The sequence below is a fragment of the Moschus berezovskii genome, chromosome 3, assembly GCF_049115385.1.
Source record: "Moschus berezovskii isolate FMDL1 chromosome 3, NW_MosBer_1.0, whole genome shotgun sequence".
Classification (NCBI taxonomy): Eukaryota; Metazoa; Chordata; class Mammalia; order Artiodactyla; family Moschidae; genus Moschus; species Moschus berezovskii.
In genome coordinates this window covers 56763276-56787652 of record NC_142462.1, presented here as the reverse complement: position 1 = coordinate 56787652, position 24377 = coordinate 56763276, and the positions used below count along the sequence as shown (strand labels likewise).

The following is a 24377-nucleotide window of genomic DNA, read 5'->3' as shown; positions in this document are numbered from 1 at the left end:
TGAAATCAGGGAGCATGATGTTTCCTGCTTAGTTCTTTCTTGAGATTGCTTTGGCTACTCAGGGTCTTTTGTGATTCCATAGAAATTTTACAGGTATTTGTTGGGCTTTGTTTCTAAATATATACCTGGTTAATCTACCTTTACTATATTTGCCTTTACCAGTGAGATTTTTACTTTTATGTTGTCTTGTTGCTAGTAAGTAGCTGTAGATTGGGTGTGTCCTTCGGGAGAGGGGAGTTCAGAATCTTCCTGCTCCAGAATCCATCTTGGACTACCTCTTTGAAATTTCTTTCTCTGCTTTTTCATCTTTGTTCCCTCTGGTCACTAAGCAATCTTTTTTTTTTGCAGGGAATATAAGCCCATCAATGGAATGTTCATTTTCTTCATTTTTGATTTTCTGTATTATGTATTATTTCTTCCAAAGACAAGGGTAAAGATGTCACGTAAGGTTCTTTGTGACAGAGAGCATGATTTCACAGGGATTTCAGACAATTTCATAGAGGATAATAATAACATAGAGAAACAGAAATTTTTTTTCTCTTGCTGCTTAAAAAAATTTTTTATGTCATTGGCTTTCAGCCCTATCACTATAATATTTCTGGGTATGGATTTTTTTTTAATTGTTTATTATTTATTTATTTTTAGCCATTTGGGATCTTAGTTCCCCAGTGAAGTGAGTGAAGTGAAGTCGCTCAGTCGTGTCTGATTCTTTGTGACTCCATGGACTGTATGTAGCCTACCAGGCTTTTCCATCCATGGGATTTTCCAGGCAAGAATACTGGAGTGGGTTGCCATTTCCTTCTCCATAGGTGTGGATTTTTATGTGTACATTAACTGGATTCAGTGGGCATTCTGGATTTGTACATAATTTTCTTCTAATTTGGGAACATTTTGATACTTATTCAAATATTTTATCTTTTTTTTCTCTTCTCCTTTTTTGGGACTGCTGTTACTCATATGTTGATATATTTTATTTTGCCCTAGAGGTCTCTGAGGCTCTGTTTTTTTAAAGTTATAACTGACATATTAGTTTCATATGTTCACATTGTACATATTATGTTCAACCTGATATTTGTATATATTGCAAAATGATCACCACTATAAGTCTAGTTAACATCTATCACAATATGTAATTACAAATTTTTTTGTGTGATAAGGACTTTTTAAGATCTATTCTCTTAGCAACTTTGAGATATGCTATATAGGGAAATAGATGGAAAAACAGTGGAAACAGTGTCAGACTTTGTTTTTTTGGGCTCCAAAATCACTGCAAGATGCTGACTGCAGCCATGAAATTAAAAGACGCTTGCTCCTTGGAAGGAAAGTTATGACCAACCTTGATAGTATATTAAAAAGCAGAGACATTACTTTGCCAACCAAGGTCCGTCTAGTCAAGGCAATGGTTTTTCCCGTGGTCATGTATGGATGTGAGAGTTGGACTGTGAAGAAAGCTGATCGCCGAAGAATCGATGCTTTTGAACTGTGGTGTTGGAGAAGACTCTTGAGAGTCCCTTATACTGCAAGGAGATCCAACCAGTCCATTCTAAAGGAGATCAATCCTGGGTGTTCATTGGAGGGACTGATGCTAAAGCTGAAACTGCAATACTTTGGCCACCTCATGCGACGAGTTGACTCACTGGAAAAGACTCTGATGCTGGGAAAGGTTGGGGGCGGGAGGAGAAGGGGACGACGGAGAATGAGATGGCTGGATGGCATCACCGACTCTGTGGACATGAGTTTGAGTGTACTCCGGGAGTTGGTGATGGACAGGGAGGCCTGGCGTGCTGTGATTCATGGGGTCGCGGAGAGTCGGACACGACTGAGCGACTGAACTGAACTGAACTGATTATTAACTTTGGTCACTATACTGTATATTACATCCCCGTTTCTAAATATATACCTGGTTAATCTACCTTTACTATATTTGCCTTTACCAGTGAGATTTTTACTTTTATATGTTTTCTTGTTGCTAGTAAGTAGCTGTAGATTGGGTGTGTCCTTCGGGGGAGGGGAGTTTGGAATCTTCCTGCTCCAGAATCCATCTTGGACTACCCCTTCGAATTTTCTTTCTCTGCTTATTTGCTACCTGGAAGTTTGTGTCTTTTGACCCCATTCACTCAGAGAAATAGAATTTTGATTCAACTTTTGGAAATAATTGAATTGCCTGTTTTTAAAAAAATACCTCTTACAATAGTTTGACGTTAAAATGACATCTTAACTAGCATGAACAAAATTCACATCAGAGAGCTTCCATGGTGGCTCAGAGGGCTTCACTGGTGGCTCAGACACTAAGGAATGTGCCTGCAATGAGGGAGACCTAAGTTCAACCCCTGGGTTGGGAAGATCCCCTGGAGGAGGGCATGGCAACCCATTCCAGTATTCTTGCCTGGAGAATCCCCATGGACAGAGGAGCCTAGCTGGCTATAGTCCATGGGGTTGCAAAGGGTTGGACACAACTGAGCAAGCACACACAGGATATCAGAGGGCATGCTGGAACAAAAGTTTTCCTAACACGCCCAGTATACTTATGGACTTTCCCAACAGAAGTAGCCTCCCTTTTTGGCTAGCTTATCCCTAACACACTAGAAGAGAAACATGCAACCTCTGAAAATCCAGCTTAGCAAACCTAAGTCCAGCCAGTATCTCCAAAGGGACTTACATTTTTGTAATTCTTGGTGCTTTTGTAGATGTCTGTGCTAGGGATACTTCCAAGGCTGTTCCAAGATGGACTAAAAGAAGAAAAATTAAGGTTAGGATTTTTTGGAACAGGCATATTTTGGAATAAAACGTTAGAAGAAATGACAGATTCTAAGAGCCCATAATTTGGATGTCTTGGGACTCTGTCTTTATTGCAGATGACACTTTCTGGTAGCTAACTCTGAAGTGAACAGCTGGTATTTGTGCAAGCCTGGGGGTAAAAAAGGAAGTGTGCATCTTTTCCAATGCCTGCAAGAAGTGATGAGCATCGTACTTTCATATGTGTAGCACTTTATAGAATAAGCAAAGAGCTTTCACACATGTTAAATCTTATTTGAACCCTGAATAGTCAACAGTGTTATCCTCATTTTTAAGGGTGAGTAAACTGAGGTTTAGAGAAGTTCAAAAAGGCCTGGAAGGAAGAGATGCACAGCCTCTATCTTTGACCTGTGGGTCTTCATGGTCTGGCACAGTGCCTAGAACTACCTTGTGAGTTATAGCAACTTTCTGACGAAGTATGGAAAGTCTGCAGTGATCCAATTAGTCTCATTTCATAGAAATAGGAGCCTGGGAGGACCAGATTGTTGATTTCCTGTTCCTGATGCAATCACATAAATTCCAGGATTCCTCAACTGTGACTAGGGACATATGTTAAATACTATGCCTGAAGAAAGAATGTCTGTTTGGGGTGCTGTCAGCAACGTGCTTTCTGGACCAGGCTTATAATTACTGGAAATTAAATCCTGGGGAGGATACTGTTTTTGGTTGGCTCAAAGCTTCATTACCAAATCTGCAGGTAAAGGGTTTCACCCATTTCTCCTTGGCTTACTGTGCCATGCTGATTTTTAACTTAAAGCTCAGAAACTGTGTAGTCTTTCTCTAAAAACCCTTCTCCCCCTCAATCACACACAAGTTACAGTAAATACAGAGGCAGCTAGAGCACAGAAGACATCATCTTCCAAGGAGAGTTTCTGGGGTGTTTCCCAGAAGAAAACTGGGTGCTTTGGGAGCTTGAGAAGTCTTTCAGGCCCCTGGGCAACCACTTAAGGGTGCTGAGATTGTAAACACAATCCTTTGGATAGTCTCCAACACTGCCAGGGGAGGGAAGGAGAATTGCTTGGTGGAACAGGAAAGGTGGACCTAGGCTAAGCTGTAGACATCTGTGTTAGGTTTACCCAGGTTTTTCATTCCTTCATGGCCCAAGTGCAGGCCAAGAAGGAGCCAGAGGTCTGGGAAGATAGAGGCTTCAAGAGAAGCTCTCTTCAACTCTCTGTTCAGAAAATGCCAGAGACATAGAAAGGTACCTACCGAAGGCCTCTCAAGAGTCCAAACAAAACAAACACACCTCCAAGCTACCTCACAGATTGTTTTCCACTACTTTGAACTGTGTCTCTGCTGCTTTCCACTCTTTAGATGACCTGATTATATCTATTTTACATTATTGGTATGGCTTATTAGTTACCTTATTTGGCAGATTTGAATAAATTTTGACTACAATCAACTGTCTTAAAGTCTCCTATTCTGGGTTATTACATAACTTCTGGGTTACTAGCTTCAAAAGAAAATGAGCCATAATATATTTAGCAGCTGTCTGGGCCCAAGACTTGGGTCCCCAGTGCCTCTTAGACTTCATCTCATTTTAAAAAGAAACTACACAGCAACCTCAGTCTTTTGCTGATCGTGTATCTTTTAGTCTTACCATGACTTGGAGGTGAACATAGCAATAGAGACTGTGAGTAAGTGCATAGATTTTGGGGTGGAATACATCTGGGTTGAAATGCTAACTCTGCAACATACTAGCTGTGTGATCTTAGGAAAGGTTCTTGACCTACTGAGTTTCAATTATCTTACCTATCAAATGAGAATAATAAAACATATTCACAGGATTTTTTTGAAGACTAATTATGATAATTTTAATTTGTAGAAGCACTAATAAATAGTAACTAATGTGATTATACTTATCAAAATTGTATAAGAAATTTCAGGGTGTGTTGTCCTGTTTATAGATAATTTGGATCTTATATTACTCACAATTGAACTCTCAGGACCACAGTGAGAAATCCGAACACAAGGCCAGCTAGTAAACCGAGGTCCAGTCCCAGAATGATGGATGCTATGCACGTAAATACCCAGATAACCTAGGAAAACATGAAAATGAAAAATGCTAATTCATCAGGTACCATGAGGTGAGTGACTACCTGTCAAAATAATAAGATCAATTGTCCATGAACAAATCATAGTTTTGTAAAATATTCTGACATCCTTACATACTTTAAGTAGAAACTGGCCTTCCCAATACAGGCCAACTGTCCCATTAAAATATTTTTAGATTTAATTTTTGAATAGGTGATATATCGTTGTTTTAGTCACTGAGTCATGTCCAACTCTTTGCGACCCCATGGACTGTAGCCCACTGGGTTCCTCTGTCCATGGAATTCCCCAGGCAAGAATACTAGAGTGGGTTGCCATTTCCTCCTCCAGGGGATCTTCACCACCCAGGGATGAAACCCCTCTTTCCTGCATTGGCACGCAGATTCTCTACCACTGAGCCACCAGGGAAGCCCTGATATATATTAACATAGTTCAAAATAAAATTGGTATTAAAAAGGTATACAGAGGTACTTCCCTGGAGGTCCAGTGGTTAAGACTCCACACACCCACTGTGGGGGGTTCAGGTTTGAATTCTGGTCGGGGAACTAAGATCCCACAAGCAACATGGTGTGACCAAAAAAGTGTGCAGTGAAAAATCTTGGTTGCAACCCTTTCCTTTCTCCGTTCATTCCCATCCTCTTTTCTCTCTTACATCCTCTTTTATTTGTGTGTGTGTGTGTGTGTGTGTGTGTGTGTGTACACAGGTGCACATTTTTCACCACCTTTTTTTTTGGCAAATACAAGTAAACACCACTGCAAAACATAGATTATTTCCCCTTCTTTTAGTGTGTTGTACACACTCTTCCATTTTGCACCAGTGTCTTTTCACTTAACAATTTTTCTTGGAGATCTTTCCATATAGATATATAGGGAATTTTTTCCCATTCTTTTTATCTATTCTGGTTTAAATTATAGCAGAACTCTGAAGGGTTTAGCTGCTGCTGCTGCTGCTTTTTTGTTTTTACAGTTCCTCAGAAGAGTTGTAAAGATTACTTTGATCAAAATTATAATCGACATGGGTTTTGCATTTTGTTTCTGCTTTGTGTTTTGTTTTATTTGTCCTAGATTAGAGGGGTTTTTTTGTTGTTGTTCTTTGGCTTTAGAAGGCCAGCAGTATATGAAGGAGCTCATACAGGATTCTTGTACAAAATGGATCTTCCCAGAGATATAGGACCTTCACAAATTGTAGCTCATGTGGAAGACTTCACAGTTTTGACTTATCCACAAAATTCTAATTGCTGCTCTGCTTCCCAAAATGCAAGTAAGACTCAGGAGATAAGGGGGCATAATAATATGGCAAGAAGCATATAAGTAATTCCTATTTCAGAAAAAAAAAAAAAGGATGGCAAGCAACTTACAGCGTCAGTCTTATTCTGCCTCCACAGACAAGGAACGTCACACACCTGCATAAACATCCCCTTCAGGTTGGCAATTACAACAGCTGCCAAGACCGACTGCCAGGAGAGATGGGGAAGTCCAAGTTATTCAGGGGAATGGTTTGCCATGTGATGACTTTTAAATCCCCTGCTATTTCTTGGGTAGCAGAGCAGTGAAGGGAAAGTATGCAATCGGTGTGATGAGAAGCAAGGTTATACCTTCTGCAGGGGTTCCAGCAACTTCCCCAGGGCAATGATGGCGATCATCACGACCCCAGCCGAGATGATGCCGGCAACCTGAAAGACACACACATCTCCCTTAGTTAGGGTTTGTGCTTCCCACTCTGAATGTGTGCTTGCTGCATGCATGTGTGCAAAAGCCTGTTCGTGGGCACACAACGCTCCCCCACCTCCCTCCTTCAGCTCAGTCCTGTTGACAGAAATAAGAATTATTTGCTAAAACCAAATACATTTAGTAGCTATGGCAGAGAAAAAGAAAAAAATGTGGGGGGTAGGTCTGCTAGAGTAAAGTCAGTTTGGCTTGATTGCACTTGGATACATGACAGACCTCTATTTTTTTGGTGTCAATTTAAGAGGTCAATCTCCAGTCATTTGTCATTCCAGGAAACCCAGCCCATCCTTGTTCCTGGACAACAGATCCTTGAAGCATTCTTGGGAAATAACTTCTCATAGCACATAACTGATTCTTCTGCATTATTGAATCGGCAACCTGATAACAATTCTAATAACACTTTGCAGGCATGGTTGCCATGATAATCTCAGAGAAAATAAATTCACCAGTCCTGCAGATTAAAAAACACCACATGAGTCTATTGAGAGGTAGGACCACGTCACCAGCATCCTCTTACAGTAGCCTGTGTGACAGGGCCAGGAGCAGGAGTAAAGGAAGCTTCAGAAACTTTACCTTCACTGGCAGAAAAGCTCTCCCAAGATTCACAACTAGCTAGGACAGAAGCTGAGGGGGTGGGGACTATGCTGCAATGTGATTAGATGACCAATGGATTCTCTGCTGAGACAGCTGGGGCCTGGCCAAGGTGAAGCCTAGAAACTCTAAAACAAAGGAGAGGAGAGAGGGAGCCAGAAGCCAAATGAGCAGAGAGGAAGCAGTAGAGAAGGTTGTATTGGGCCCTGGTACTGCCTAATGCAAGATGTTTGCATTCAAGGAGACACCTAAAGCCAATACAAAAATAAAAATCCAAAAATGTAAGGAAATGTCATAGCCACACTCATCCACTCCATCTGGCAAATTGATCAGAGGATAGCTGGGCTAGCCTGAGGCCATATTATGTATATGATACACTGAAAAGTCTGTTCTGTCCATCCAGATCCCCATTTCTAGGTAATCTGTATCTTGCAGCACCATATGTCCAGGTTCCCAGTACCTTAGTGAGATTTCCCCCCTCTCCTATCTAAGCAGAGAGTCCGGTATCCTTCCTTCATCCTTTCCTCCTTTCTCTCCTTCCTTTCCTTCTGTGGAATTACTTAACCAATATTTATTCTCTATCATGAGCCAGTTCACTGTGTATGTAGGACTCTGTGGATTGGAAAAGAGATGGAGATTTAGGAACAGGGACCAAAGCCAGCTGCCCAACTCATGCCAGGAGGGTAGCCACCTACTCACCAAGGATAGGGAATAATTAGTCCTCAACTATGGGGACCAAGACTAATTTTGGTTACTATTTTTTAAATCTCCAAGGGGACCCACTACCTGTACTTAATTTATAAGGGAAAATTACTTATTTGACGGGAAATGCTGTATATTTTGTATCTATGAGCAGATTCAGTTGCTAGACAATTAATTCTTCTATTAAGTGAGAGGATAACCAGGGCTAGAGAATAGTTTGTCATCAGAATTACTTTTTCATGAATCATTAGGAGTCAGATAAGGATGAGAAAAAGCAGAGGTTGCAATGTTGAGCATCTATCAGTTCAGTTCAGTTCAGTCGCTCAGTCGTGTCCGACTCTTTGCGACCCCATGAATCACAGCACGCCAGGCCTCCCTGTCCATCACCAACTCCCGGAGTTCACTCAAACTCATGTCCATCAAGTCGGTGATGCCATCTAGCCATCTCATTCTCTGTCGTCCCCGTCTCCTCCCACCCCCAATCCCTCCCAGCATCAGACTCTTTTCCAGTGAGTCAACTAGTCGCATGAGGTGGCCAAAGTATTGGAGTTTCAGCTTTAGCATCAGTCCTTCCAATGAACACCCAGGACTGATCTCCTTTAGAATGGACTGGTTGGATCTCATTGCAGTCCAAGGGACTCTCAAGAGTCTTCTCCAGCACCACAGTTCAAAAGCATCAATTCTTCGGCGATCAGCTTTCTGAGCATCTATAGATGTGCCGAAAACAGTTGATATCCACTGACACTCATGAGTCCATCCATTCATTCAGCAAAAATATGTTTCTTATGTGTCAGGTAGAATGTATATGTCATAGGTACTAAGGCATTATTCTTACCTTGAGAACTCAATGACTGGAACAATCAACAGTCAACATGTATGTGCCAGAATTTTACAAACATTTGCTTATTTAATCTATACAGTGTCCCTGTCAGGTGGATACATGATTACCCCCCATTGCATAGATACTGAAACTGAGGCTCCAACATGAAAAATGCAGGAAAAGTCAAACAACAAGGAAAGACTTCCCAGTTTAGTTGGTCATTAGTTCCTGGATTTTAGTCCAGACACTTAGACTTTTAACCCCAGAACTTAGTATACATTTCAGTAATTAAATACCAAGTGATTTCTGTGCTTGCTTCATTCTTCAGTACTGAAATCCTGGCATCCTTCATTCCTAAATATAATACATGCCAGTGTGTGGCAGGGGGTATTAGCTTACCAGAACACTATTATCCCCAAACCTTCTGCCAAGGGATCACTTTGCATGGGCATTCTTGGGGGGAAGGGAGGGGGGAGAGGGCTGTCCCCATTTGAGCCTGGAGTTAGCAGACAGTGAACATCAGCTCTTGGGGATCTGCCTGCACCCAGTTATAGCCATGTGCCTTGGGGAGCTTGTCAGATCTCCATGTCGAGTAGAAGCCGCAGAAAACTTCACTGCTAACAGCTGCCCCTGAACACAGGAGCAACTTTGGCAATCACCTCCAACCTCTTCCCCTTGACCACAGATCTCTGGTTATGCTTCCTGTTTGAGGCTGTATTGTTTTATTTGCTCTCTCAGAGCTAGAAATGTTTTCAGAAAAATGGAGAAGGAAACTCGATATTAAATAGAGTAATTCTGAAAATTAAAGTAAATGTTTGTTCATTGGGAGTCAAGAAATTGGAGAAGGCCAATTTCTCTGACTCTGTCACAAAGATCTGTCATGAATGGGAAAGGAGCATCATGGGCAACTTGGAGACAATTCAAACTCTCCCTGAGCCACTCACTGTTGGAGTCATTCATTTTCTCAGTTACTCTCTTTTTTATATTTATTTGCCTCTCTACCTGGAAAAAAAAAAAATCCCTTTTGAAGGCTGTGTGTAGATTGTGTGTGTTAAACTATTTACTTTGGATTGTTGCTCCTTATAAAGTACTATTTACTCTTAAATAATAGTTCTTTCTGTGTTGGGAGGAGAAAACTTCCCAGGCATAATAGAAACACAATCCCTGAGCCTGCCCTTCACCCCCATCCATTTGGCTTGGCATAGCTGACTCATGTCCTGTTGAAAAGGATGGCCTGAGTACAGATCCTGAGCTATCTGGCCTAGTGAAGGACGAGTTTTCCAGAGATTAACTGGGATGCTGGTTTGGGGGAAGGCCACAACTTAAAATCACAGTTAAAGGCAAGATCAAACCCACATTCAGAACTTCAAGAAAAAAGTATTGTTCAGGAAGAAATGACAAAGTGTTTAAAGGAAATATGCTTAGCTAGCAAACTGTGGTTCTGTTGGACGCAAGGCCTCTGGAGCAAACTCCTGATCCTTGGTTAAGGAAATGTAAATAGACAGCTTTTCATGTTCCTGAAAACAGAATAACTCATTAAGCCACAAAGAGATCTTACTAGGCCTTCTCTATTCCCAGATAACAAATAGAAAAAAATCAGCACCTTCATTATCTACTGTTATCATCCCTGCAAAAGCAAGTAAGTGGAGATATCTGCCAGCTGGGCAATGACACAAAAAGGTTTGAGACTTACTGCATCATAAAACTATAAAGAGAAGTTTACAGGGAGGGGGTAGATCATTGTCACAGGGATGGAGAGGTCCCAGGTGGAATCAGAACGGGATGTGCAAGTTTTGCTTTTCTCAAAGGCTAATTGTCCTGAGTTCTTGTGCAAGCCTTTCTGAGCCACCATTCCCCTGACTTATTCTTTACATCATTTAGATGGATATTGGAGAAGGCAATGGCAAGCCACTCCAGTACTCTTGCCTGGAAAATCCCATGGGCGGAGGAGCCTGGTAGGCTACTGTCCATGGGGTCGCTAAGAGTCAGACACGACTGAGCGACTTCTCTTTCACTTTTCACTTTCCTGCACTGGAGAAGGAAATGGCAACCCACTCCAGTGTTCTTCTGGAGAATCCCAGGGACAGGGGAGCCTGGTGGGCTGCCGTCTATGGGGTTGCACAGAGTCAGACAGGACTAAAGCGACTTAGCAGCAGCAGCAGCAGATGGATATTACCACACCGCTGCCCCATACCTGTGTCTTTCCCCCAGTACTCTCCTGGACAGCGGTGCGGGACAGGGCAGTGGTAGCCACAAAGCAAGAGAATAATCCAGAGAAGATGTTGCTGATTCCAAAGGCAATGAATTCCTAAGAGAGAAAGAGAATGAATGGTAGTGATGCTACAAATCAAATCTTTGGAAGACTCTTGTCAAGCAAAGAGCATCAAGAAAGCAAACTCCCAAGCCCAGCTTGCCTGGAAGTCCCAGTTTAATTCTTACCATTAAAGGTACTTGGAGACCTTGAAAGACACATGGAATCTGGGCTCCATAAAGCCTAAGAGAGGCTTCACTGCTCTCAACTGTTCTGAAGATTGACTTATTTTTTGCTGAAATGCTTTGTCTTACTTTCTGGTGAGTGGCCTATCTGTAACTCTCACATAAAATATTTTTTCTGAGGTTGGATATTTGCTAGAAAGTATATTATGACTTGGAGAATGATTATTCTGACGGTTAATCATTTAATTGCTGTAATTGCTATGCTGTGTTCATAGACACAAACCAGACTTGCAGATTTGCAAGCAGTGGAAAATCAGCGTGGTAATGGATCAGATGCTACAAAACCCATCTTGTATCTGTTACCGGTATCCCCTGCTTTTCAAAAGTTTGCTTTACACCACTTGGCTTTTATAAGAGACCTATCTAAGTTAGTTACTTGTTTTTGATAACTCAAAGAAATCTCAAGAGAATTTTTGCTGTTATGAAAAAAGGCAAAAAATGTTTGTTTTTGCAGCAACCCCTTATAGAAGCAGCATGCTCTCCAAGCAGAAAGGGCGGCAGCACCAACTCCTTCCTGGGAAACTACACTCAGGATCTCAGCATGAAGCCGCCATTGCTCTGAACTGTGTTTGTGAGCACCTGTTCATCTCCGTGTATTTTGTGCATCTGTTTGCAAGATGTGTCTTAAGGTAACTGCTTCTTCACTTTACTGCCATTTCAGCTGAAGAAGATTTTCATAGGAACTCTCTACTTTTGGATACGGGGGAAACCTGTAATTAATTGCACAATGAACTACCTCAGATTAAAGTGGTCACATTATTATCATTGATGTTTGTGGCAATCTTTTGCCATATTATAGCTGCCTTTAAAAAAAATTACCAAGAAAAATAATTGTTTTAATTACCAGGAGATACTGGATTACGTGAAGAATTCTTATTCCAACTTGCTCCTAATATGGTAAGCTTAAATGTTATTTATGATCTAACTGAATTAACTTTTTAAAAATTAGGATTACTTTGACTTTTTCTTAAGAGGTAAAGTGATGCATACAGCACAGGGAATATAGCCAATTATTTTCCAAGAACCATAAATGGAGTATAACCTTTAAAGCTTGTGAATTGCTATGTTGCACACCTGAAATGTATATAATATAGTACATCAACTATACCTCAATTAAAAAAATAAATCTTTTAAAAATGTAAAAATAAAGAAGAGATGTATCTAGCTAATATAACACGAGGAGCTTTTTTGGACACTTAGCCAAACAAATCAACTGTTCAAAAAACTTAAGACAACCTAAAAACTGGCTAGATAGATGATGTTATTAAAGAATTATTATTCATTTTTTTAGTTGTGATAATGATATTGTGGTTATCTACCTAAAAACTGACTGGATATTAGATGATATTATGGAATTATAGTTAGTCTTTTAAAAAATACAATGGTGTATCATGCTTATTTTTTTTTACATTCTTATCTTTCAGATATATAATAAAATATGGATATATAAACAACAAAATATATTTTTTAAATGAAGTGATACAGCATGCATATTTCAAAATAACTTCAAATTAGCACATGCAGGAGAGAAACCAACTCAGTTAAGATGGATGGGAGCAACCAATCCCTTCTTTAACAGACAACAAATTCTTTCCCATATTTTCTTCTTATTTTCAAACTGGTCCTACAAACCAGTTCAGCAAAAGGGTGACCGTACCTGGTTCCCATCGATGGTGTAATCATGCTTGATGGCGTATACTTTTCCTACAGACACTGCAATGGCATAAGCGACCACAGAGATGGAAAATGATGCAGTCAGCATCTCAGAAAACAGACTCACAGATGGCATTGCCGGAGGCAAAAACCTAGTTTTTAAATGAAAAATGCTGTGACAATTTGACTACAATGCTCTTCTCCCACCTCACCAAATGCTACATCAACCCAGTCACAAGTCAGACATGAAAGAATTTAATCCAAGAGAACAAAAGGTATGTAAGATGGTTAAGTGGTAGCATCTGCTTTTACAATTTTCAGTCAGAAGTTGGTGCTATCTCACTGGCTGATTCCTTTGTCCCCTATTTGAGAGACTATGGATGCTGCCTTATCTACTCTAACAAGAAGAAACCTGTCATTACTGACTTTTTAATACTACATAATCAAGATTGCTGGGAGAAATATCAGTAACCTCAGATATGCAGATGACACCACCCTTATGGCAGAAAGTGAAGAGGAACTAAAAAGCCTCTTGATCAAAGTGAAAGAGGAGAGTGAAAAGGTTGGCTTGAAGCTCAACATTCAGAAAACAAAGATCATGGCATCTGGTCCCATCACTTCATGGGAAATAGATGGGGAAACAGTGGAAACAGTGTCAGACTTTATTTTTGGGGGCTCCAAAATCACTGCAGATGCTGACTGCAGCCATGAAATTAAAAGACGCTTACTCCTTGGAAGGAAAGTCATGACCAACCTAGATAGCATATTAAAAAACAGAGACATTACTTTGCCAACCAAGGTCCGTCTAGTCAAGGCTATGGTTTTTCCCGTGGTCATGTATGGATGTGAGAGTTGGACTGTGAAGAAAGCTGATCGCCGAAGAATTGATGCTTTTGAACTGTGGTGCTGGAGAAGACTCTTGAGAGTCCCTTGGACTGCAAGGAGATCCAACCAGTCCATTCTAGAGGAGATCAGTCCTGGGTGTTCATTGGAAGGACTGATGCTAAAGCTGAATCTCCAATACTTTGGCCACCTCATGTGACGAGTTGACTCACTGGAAAAGACTGATGCTGGGAGGGATTGGGGGCGGGAGGAGACAGGGACGACAGAGAATGAGATGGCTGGATGGCATCACCGACTCTGTGGACATGAGTTTGAGTGAACTCCGGGAGTTGGTGATGGACAGGGAGGCCTGGCATGCTGTGATTCATGGGGTCGCAGGGAGTCAGATACGACTGAGCGACTGAGTTGAACTGAACTGAACTGAATCCTATGCTGCACCATCTCACACATTAGTGTTTCTCCTTACAGTTTCATCTTAGAGGTCTTTGATGTCTTTAATATCAAAGGTCTTTGATATCTAGGATATCTTTAGAAGATATCCTAGCCATTAAATGAGATTTACCCTGTACAAGAAGTGGTCAGGTCTGTTACACAGACAAAGAATGTAAGATGCTGAAACAGCGAAGTGGAAAATCCTTATCGAAGAGCCATGATACTTAAAATCTTCTTGAGTACCCCCAAAAGATTAAATGTATATGGTTATCAGAATGCTCCATAGTCAGTATAGTTGTGGGATCAAACAGTTACTATTTGACAAAACCAAAGCTACTCACCAACCATATAAAGAAATAAATCTACAAGTTTATAAGTATGCAATCATCCCCAAGTATGAAAATCAGAGAGGATTCCTTTCTTGTGCCTCCATCTTGATGATTATCCATATGGCCAGTTCTCTGGCCAAAAAAAGAAAAAAAAAAAAAATCTCCCTGACCTACCTCACACTTGAAGCTCCTTTCATAGGAAACTACACTTTTTTCCCCTATAGTTGGAAGTGGTAACGTAGAAATAAGGTTCTTATAGAAAGCCATAGAAATCTAGAACCTGCTAATATCTTAATATTATCCAAAGTATTATCCTAAATCTAATATCCTCGAAATTGTTGAGTCTCTTTTTATTGATTAGGGAACTGAGGCCCAGAAGAGTGAAGTATTTAGTAGGTCGAAGTGTGAATGTTAGATATTAGATGATTTCCTGAGTAGCCAGATCTGATTTGCCCTCTTAGAGCCTGCTGGTTAAGAAAAAGAGTTAGTGAGAGAATAGGGGGCCCTGGTTTGGGTGAATCCCAGTGGGATGCTCAGAAGCTGACCACACTTGGAGAAATTGTACATTTGGCCAAGAAAGGCAGTAGGGGAGTATGGCAAGTGGTTATGGTTTGGGGGACGGTGTCATTGGACACTGAGCAATACTGACATGTGGCATTGACTCCCAATGGGATTAAAGAAAACTGCCAGTAATGGCTGTGCTTTTACTCCCTTATTGGGGGATTGACATGGGGAGGAGATGAAGAGGTGGGCAGGCACAATCTATATTTTGTTTTGTTTTGGCTGCGCCACACAGCATGTGGCATCTTAGTTTCCTGACCAGGCATGGAACCCACACCCCCTGCATTGAAAGTGAGGGGTCTTAACCACTGGACTGTCAGGGAAGTTCCACAATCATTCTTTTGTTCCTCTTCATTCCATCCTACTCATCTCACGCTCCTTTCCTTGCCCTTTTCCACTCTCCACATCATGCTTTCGTTTTCATGTTAATGTTAATGTTATAATACTTATTTCTGGGGTATCAAAAAGCTGAACAAGACAAGTGAGATCACCACCCTTGCAGAAGAGCTTATATATATCCCAGGGGGCCAGGCAGGTGCGGTAGACCGACCAATCACAACAGGTGGTCTGTCAGAGCATTCAACTTGACTAACCCAACAGCAAGAGGCTAGAAGTCCATTTTCAGCAGGAGAGCATCCTGGAAATCTCTTGACAGGGCCAGAGAGGATCACTTGTGGCAGCAAAAAAGAGTGCCCAAAATCTAGTAATAGAACATGGACTTAAGGGACAGGGCATTTGCCATGGACCTCCTCTAAGAGTTACGCCTTAGGAAACCTGACAACGTGGATCTATAAAAGATATTTTTAATGTAGCTGTTTATAACTACTCAGATAATCTAGTTGTTAGGGTGAAAACACTGTAACTCAAGCAGCCACACTGCATCTTTTTATTACTAAATTTATACCAGCATTAGGATTCACTATCAAAATGTTGATCCTCTAATGTAAAGTTTCCCAAACTTACCTAATCATTAGAATCATGTGAAGCCCCTTTGAAAAATATTAATTAGGTTCAGGATGAGAACCAGGAAGGAATTTGTGTTAACAAGGCCTCGTGTGATTCTTAGAAAAAAAGTGAGTTTGTGAAACACTGGAATGGATGATACATAAATTAAGCCCCGGGTAGCCAGTTGTAACTTTTCTTTCCTTTTTTTAATAGAGTAGAAGAAATCATACAATTAATTTAATGTCATGGCAGCAGCTCCCTGTGGAATAAGCCCTGGGGCTGGGCTGGCCTGAGGAATTTCTATTAAGAGCATGAAAAACACAGAGTGTTACAGGTCCCTCAGCTAGTATTTAATGGAAGGGAAACCAGTACTTACTTGTCATCTAATAGCAAGTCTACTCATGAATGCTGTAAGTTAATGTTACAAATCTAACAAACATTTGTGCTTCTTTTTCACTGTCATATGATCAAATTATGCGTTAGGGCCCTTGGTCCACTCTGCACTTTATGAGGGATCTCACTGGTGTTTTACAAGAAGCTCAAGTTGAGATTTCAGTGGTTTGTCACTATCTTTGTGTTGCTGGTTCAGATGGTAAAGAATCAGCATGAAATGCGGGAGACCTGGGTTTGATCCCTGGATCAGGAAGATCCCCTGGAGAAGGAAATGCAACCCACTCCAGTATTCTTGCCTGGAGATCGCTATGGACAGAGGAGCCTGGTAGACTACAATCACGGGGTCACAAAGAGTCGGACACAACTGAACGGCTAACACTCACACTATGGGAGAGCCCCCTCCGCCCCAGGGCCCCAGAACTAGATGATGACAGGGAACAAAGACTCTTAGTTCCTTACTCTTTTGATTCACCGAACTACCAAAATAGCAAACCTTCCTTAAAGATTATGCATTTTACTTATAGGAACAAATGATATAATTATTATCTTAAGCTGATTATATGGAAGAGAATTTAGGCCAGATTTCCCTTTTTCTTTAAGCAGATTGTTCTCAGTACAATAACCGTTATACACCATGATTCTGCTTATACTGTAATTGTATATGTGAGTTTAAATCAGGAGTCTGGAGTTAACCGTGCATGTCCTGTCATGTTTTAAGAATGTAAAGAAAAAGAGAGAGCATATAGTGCTGCTTTTAAACAAATGACTTGATCTTTACCTGATAGTTTGCACAAATGGGATATTTCTTTAAGATCATACACAGGAGACTATTGAAGGATCACCAGTGAAATGAAGCTTGTTTCATTTAAATAGGAAGTACTGACAATGTATTATTAATGCCTAAGAGGAACGTCATACTCACCCACTTGGGATGGATTTAACAATGCCAGCATTGTAATTTTTTTCCAGGTCAACTCCATATGAAATGGCAGTAGCTGCTATTGTCTGAAATAAAAAAGGTTTTAAAAAAGTTCATTTGTTTGAACAGTTCCTTTCTTACAAAGCTAATTAATGCTGAATTTTCTAATTACACATTCTACTTACCACAATCACTTCTATAGGAATAGGGACTGGGATTTTGTGTTTAAATCGATCATTTAATTCCTTAACCGCCATACAGATGATAATGGTGAGTAATCCAGCAATGAAATCAGCAAGATTAGTGTTACCAATATTTTGAAAAATCTCAATCAGTGTCTGTAAAAAAAATAATTTCATATACCTCCTGTATGAAAAATCATATCATCATCAAAGAGCACTTAAGAATTTCATGTAAAATTTAAAAAATTTTAATTTGTGCTTGTTAATATAGACACTATTAAGGTCCAACCCTTGTAATATAAATACCAAGTTACTAATGATGGTTAACTTGGAGTGGCAAAAGTATGGGTGATTTCTGCTTTCTTATTTTAGCTATCTGTATTTTTTACAATAAAAATGAGATCTGTTAAAAGACAGTATATAATTATATATTATATTAATGATATATAATATTATATATATATTACTGATATATATTAATATACATATTATATACTTTCAAAAGACAGTATATAATGATATATACTGATAATGATATATCATTATATACTGTCTTTTGCTTGCAGAAAAGCTTTAAAAGTTTATACCTTAGGTAGATTTACAGGTGCTACTAAGTGACCTAATTTTCATCATGTTGATATGTATTAGTGAGATTAAAAGCAGAAATCAAAAGTCCTGGTTAATAATTTAGGTCAATATTTTAGGTAAAACTCTTCACTAAATATGAATGATACAGATGTTAATAAAAATTCCTAAAATTCTTCATATGTAGATTCATATGGACTCATCCATTCTTTATGGCAAAGAAAAGATATTGAATTGATATATAGGTCAAGTAGAAATTTTTGGAAATTAATTAGTTACTTAGTTCAAACTTAAAACTAACTCTTTCAAAAAAAAAAAAAAGCAAGAGAGTTCCAGAAAAACATCTATTTCTGCTTTATTAACTATGCCAAAGCCTTTGACTGTGTGGATCACAATAAACTGTGGAAAATTCTGAAAGAGATGGGAATACCAGACCACCTGACCTGCCTCTTGAGAAACCTGTATACAGGTCAGGAAGCAACAGTTAGAACTGTACATGGAACAACAGACTGGTTCCAAGTAGGAAAAGGAATATGTCAAGGCTCTATATTGTCATCCTGCTTATTTAAATTATATGCGAAATACATCATGATAAATGCTGGACTGAAAGAAGCACAAGCTGGAATCAAGATTGCTGGGAGAAATATCAATAAACTCAGATATGCAGATGACACCACCCTTATGGCAGAAAGTGAAGAAGAACTAAAGAACCTCTTGATGAAAGTGAAAGAGGAGTGAAAAAGTTGGCTTAAAGCTCAACATTCAGAAAACTAAGATCATGGCATCTTGTCCCATCACTTCATGGCAAATGGATGGGGAAACAGTGACTGACTTTATTTTTTGGAGCTCCAAAATCACTGCAGATGGTGATTGCAGCCATGAAATTAAAAGACACTTGTTCCTTGGAAAGAAAGTTATGACCAACCTAGACAGCATATTAGCATATTAAAAAGCAGAGACATTACTTTGTCAACAAAGGTCCATCTAGTCAAGGCTATGGTTTTTCCAGTAGTCATGTATGGATGTGAGAGTTGGATTATATAGAAAGCTGAGCACCGAAAAATTGATGCTTTTGAACTGTGGTGTTGGAGAAGACTCTTGAGAGTCCCTTGGACTGCAAGGAGATCCAACGAGTCCATCCTACAGGAGATCAGTCCTGGGTGTTCACTGGAAGGACTGATGTTGAAGTTGAAACTCCAATACTTTGGCCACCTGATGCGAATAACTGACTCATTTGAAAAGACCCTGATGCTGGGAAAGATTGAGGGCAGGAGGAGAAGGTGACGACAGAGGATGAGATGGTTGGATGGCATCACTAACTCAATGGACATGAGTTTGGGTAAACTCCGAGAGTTGGTGATGGACAGGGAGGCCTGGTTGCTGCAGTCCATGGGGTCACAAAGAGTTGGACACAACTGAGCATCTGAACTGAACTGAATTCTTTCCAAGTGGACATACAATCCAGCTCAAGAAAAACTAGTTTTAATTTGTATATAGGAGGTTTCTGGGAATCAAGGGAGATTAGCAAGGAAGAATCTCAAGAGAGAACACTAATACCTTTGTTATAGGAACTTCCATAGAAGGCATGACTTTAGAAGGTTCTTCCAGACAAGTAATCTCCCAGTGAAGGTTAATTTCCTTTGAATGAGCCCTTTTATAGATATATATTTTATATGAAGAGAAAATATTACTTCAAATAATTATAACAACAATCTGGTAACAATTATGTATAGTGATCACCAAGTAATGTAGGAGTCATCTTGCCAGCAACCTCACTCTTTGGAAAATATTCAAGAGCAAGGGGATGAGAGGAGAAGCCATTGTGTAAGCAAAATACATTCCACCAAGTGCTTGAACTAGAGTTCAAGAATCTGACTTGTGGGAAGCCTCTTGGATTTTCCCTGAGTATTTTTGTCCTTGCTTTAAACCCAATACTAGCATATTTACTTTGAACACTTTACAGAGTCAGTAAAAATTGCTAGAGGCAGATATATTGATAGTAACAAGATGAAGCCAATGATAGCAAGGTGAAAAAGAAAACAAATCAGAAACTATACAAGCAGACACAACAACTCAAGAATTTAAGGCATCTACCATAGCAGTAGGCAGGGCTTCCCATGTAGTGCTAGAAGTAAAGAACCCTCCTGCCAATGCAGAAGACATAAGAGACGTGGGTTCAATCCCCTGGTCAAGAAGATCTGCTGGAGGAGGAAATGGCCACCCACTCCAGTATTCTTGCATGGAGAATCCCATAGACAGAGGGCTATTGTCCATCAGGTCAAAAAGAGTCAGACACGAGTGAAGCAACTTAGCACACATGCATGCACCATAGTAATACACAGCCCTAAATAACTCAGAGTCTTGAAGGTATTGCTATCCAGTTCTTTATATAAGCAAATTTCCTGATGATGACCCTTATTAATTCATGAGTTAAACATAATACTTCAATTAACTGTCTACACAATAAAGGTTTACTTTCAATGCAAGATGGAAAAATTTAAACTTAAGAACAATATGAACTGTCCCAATCTTAAAAATTTTCACCTTACGAAAATGATCACTATAGGATTCTCATGTAATCTATGAGACTCACTTAGACCTTTGAATAAAAAGCATCTGTGACTGTATTAAAACTGTAATATGAAAAAAATAAAATAAATGTAATGGGGGCGGGAGGAGAAGGGGACGACAGAGAATGAGATGGTTGGATGGCATCACCGACTCGATGGACATGAGTTTGAGTGAACTCCGGGAGTTGGTGATGGACAGGGAGGCCTGGCATGCTGTGATTCATGGGGTCGCAAAGAGTCAGACACGACTGAGCGACTGAACTGAACTGAATGTGAGTTGCAAAAACCAAAATCAGTTTACATTACACAATTACATCAGACAAGGCTTATGAATATATCAGTTGCCTATATTAAATATTTATTCAGAATCTCTTATGAAAAGTTATAGAAAAGAAAGCTTAATGTATGTGGAAATTAAACTCACCCATATAAACTGAAGTAGTCAGATTGTATTAATACTCCAAGATACAGAAACAAGACTTAAGAAAGCACTGAAAAGTAATTCTAACTTATTAATAGTTCAATAAATTAAATTAAAATACTAACTAAAGTATGTTTAAAATATGGACACACTTACGATTCCATATTTCAGCCTAGTATTCTGACCAGGCAAATCAAGATAATATAACTTTTCAGAAATGGGTAATATTTTATTATATTTCCTACTATGCTTGGAGAATTTTAGAACAATTTTATTTAAAGAATTTCTTCCCACTGGGTGTATGAAGCCATAAGTTAAAAATTATACCTGTATTACATATGAGGAAATTCATTAGTTAACTTTTGATGCCAAATTTATTTTAATTCATCTTGTCTCTATGAATATAACAAACCCCTTGCCGGCAGGAATTTCCTCCTACCAGAACTTCTGTGCATATATAAGATCAACCCTTAAAGTGTTACTTTTGTTTTATAATGGCTTCATTTTTACATACGGAAATAGGTTCTAAGTAACGAATCTGATCAAGCTTGGGGGTAGCTTTCAAAACTCTCACCATCTGGGCAGAACTTTTCAATGTGGTCTTCCTTCTCGTTAGGGAAGAAATGGGGACACAGAGCCAATTTAGTCAGCAAGCAGAAAGACTTCCCTTGTCTATCAAGACAAATCATTCAGAGTGAATGGTAGGAAAATATAACCACTTTGAAATGGACTGCATGATTTTCTTACATAACTGAGTAGCTACATGGTAGCTTGAGTATCACTAATTCTGAATTCTGCCAACATCTTGTCATTTTCCTTCTGTAGCCTCTTTTTTTTTTTTTTTGGCCACATAGCATGTGGGATCTTAGTTTCCCAACCAGGGATAGAACCTGTGCCCTCTGAACTGGGGACATGGAATCTTAACCACTGGACCACTAGGGAAGTCCCTCCCTTCTGCATCCTATACCCAGCATCCTGGAATTTTTAAACTGAAGTTTCTATTTTTCTTTCTTTTCCATTATTTCCTCCTCCAATTATTTATATTCATTATTTCCTTTTTCTTTTTTTTTTTGAGAGAGGAGCAGGCAGATGATCCAAAGCACAAGTTTATAACAAAAGGGATGTTAACTCCGTTCCAGGGAAATCCATCTTACAACAATCTTACAGTCTTTCCTGGAGGAATCCACAAATGCCCTGCATTTATTGAAGGATCCTTTCATGAATAATCACAACCAGTAATATCATAAGCAGAATTCTCTGTTCAGGTACTGAGTGGCTCATTCAACCCTTACGCAATTATTTCCAGACCTGCTGTTTCTTCTTTTTTCAGAAAAGCAAGCTTATATTCACCCTCACACAAGGATGATTGAAGTATCTTTATCCAACTTGGCTGACCTGGGAGGAATGGCTTGCAGAATTCTCTAATACATCCTAACCTGAGGCTTCAAGAATAATGTTCAATACAACATAAGGCACATAATAGTTTAATAACTATTTTTGGCCTTGTTCTATCTAGCGTTTCCTAGTTTACTTTGGTCTCTGTTGAAAGTGGAGTTATTTACAGCAAGCTTTATCTTAAACAAGTCCTAAGAGACCAAAAAAAATGTGAAATTTCATTCCCCCCATCTTCAGAAATCCAACAGTGACCAAGGACCCAGATTACCTATCAGGCTAGGCCTCCTGTAATCTGTGAGGATGCGGGCCTAGCAATGTTCATACAAGGAGGTGAGCACATTCAGTCAGGGGTGTCTTGGAGGATTCAGGAGTCAGTGGGTTTGTACAAGGAGTAAAAAGTTCCTGGCACAGGGCAGGTTTCAATAAATACTTATTGAAAAGATGAATGGATGACAATAAAGGGATAAATGAATGAACAGTTGACAGAGAAAGTAAGAAAGCAAAAAACAAACCACAACAAAAGCAACAGTGCATAGGGACTGCAAAAGTGAGAGAACCTGTCAGGAAAAGGCAGTCAGATGATCTCAAAGCAAACCTAGGACTTGGTAGGGAAAAGGGACATGCCCAGAATCACATCATATTTAATCATAGGATCATAAGTGGTAGAACCAAGACTCCAAAGTTCATAGTCTTAATCATTATGTTAAACTGCCTCCTCTACCTAGTCCTGGGCTTCTCCAATGGCTCAGCAGGTAAAGAATCCACCTGCAATGTGGGAGACACAGGAGATGCAGGTTTGATCCCTGGGTTGGGATGATCCTCTGGAGGAGGCAATGGCAACCCACTCCAGTATTATTGCCTAGAAAATCCCATGGACTGAGGAGCCTGGTGAGCTACAGTCCAAAGGGTTACAAAGAGTCAGGGATAACTGAGCTATTGAGCAAGTATGCATCTAGTCCCACTGCTCAGCATAGTATCTGGCTCAAATGGGTTGCCATTTCCTTCTCCAATGCGTGAAAGTGAAGTCGCTCAGTCGTGTCCGACTAGTAGCGACCCCATGGACTGCAGCCCACCAGGCTCCTCCATCCATGTGATTTTCTAGGCAAGAGTACTGGAGTGGCTTGCCATAGCCTTACCTCATTTTAAAAGCTACATGGATCATTAAAGAAATTAAAGGTCATTAGAATACACAGGTCATTAAAGGACTCCATTCTTAATGCTACCACATTGTATTTGGTATCATTCCCCCCAAGTTAGGGTGACATCATGTTACTATTATCACCATTTTTCAAGCATCGATAATATGCTCTATATAGAACACATATTTAGATCCAAGAACTTTTTCAAGTCTAATTAGTGTGAAATACATCCTTCTTTTGCATCTCTTTTGCATGTTGAATCATCTCCGAATCTAACGTTCCTTTTCATCTATAATTGCTGGGACATTTACATTATGTATTTTATGGACTCTCAGAGTTAAAAAAGGCTTTAGAGATACATCTCCAATCATTTCACTTTATAAATAAAAAAGAAAAGAAGTCTTGAGATGTGAAATAATAAACAATTTCAACTTAGTTCCCCAACCAGAGTCTTAACCTATGGACCACCAGGAAAGCCCCTCAAAATAACACTTTTTTTTTGAGTACTTGGTTATTCACCAGCCCCTAGGCCATGGGCTTCTCATACAGCCTTATTTAATTTAATTTAATTTGTAGATATTATTACCAACTCCATTTTGCAGGGATGGAAGCTGAGGCATAGCAATTTGCTCATGCAATAGAGCAAATAATAAGTAATAGAATCAGGATATATGTGAATCTTGGTCATCCAAACTGAGTTTTCAGCCACTATCCTACACCCTGTGTCCAAGGTCACTTAGCTTGTCAGAGGCAAGGTTGAGAATGGAACTCAAGTATGCTGCCTCCCAAACCAGACTTCAGTATAAAACTTTGCTTTTATTAATA

At 39.7% G+C, this 24377-nt stretch overlaps 1 protein-coding gene across 2 annotated transcripts in view; it reads right to left on the bottom strand.

Annotated features, from left to right (window-relative positions):
* The window catches only part of SLC26A4 (solute carrier family 26 member 4), a 58155-nt gene that overhangs the window by 17823 nt on the left and 15955 nt on the right, over nucleotides 1–24377 (bottom strand). For both annotated transcript variants that reach the window (XM_055420777.2, XM_055420776.2), the window contains 8 exons: nucleotides 17446–17598; nucleotides 17264–17346; nucleotides 12843–12990; nucleotides 10884–10997; nucleotides 6444–6521; nucleotides 6207–6302; nucleotides 4729–4835; nucleotides 2660–2729 (listed from right to left, as the gene is read on the bottom strand). In XM_055420777.2, coding sequence (XP_055276752.1) covers nucleotides 2660–2729; nucleotides 4729–4835; nucleotides 6207–6302; nucleotides 6444–6521; nucleotides 10884–10997; nucleotides 12843–12990; nucleotides 17264–17346; nucleotides 17446–17598 — 849 coding nt within the window. The remainder of the gene's footprint in view (nucleotides 1–2659; nucleotides 2730–4728; nucleotides 4836–6206; nucleotides 6303–6443; nucleotides 6522–10883; nucleotides 10998–12842; nucleotides 12991–17263; nucleotides 17347–17445; nucleotides 17599–24377) is intronic.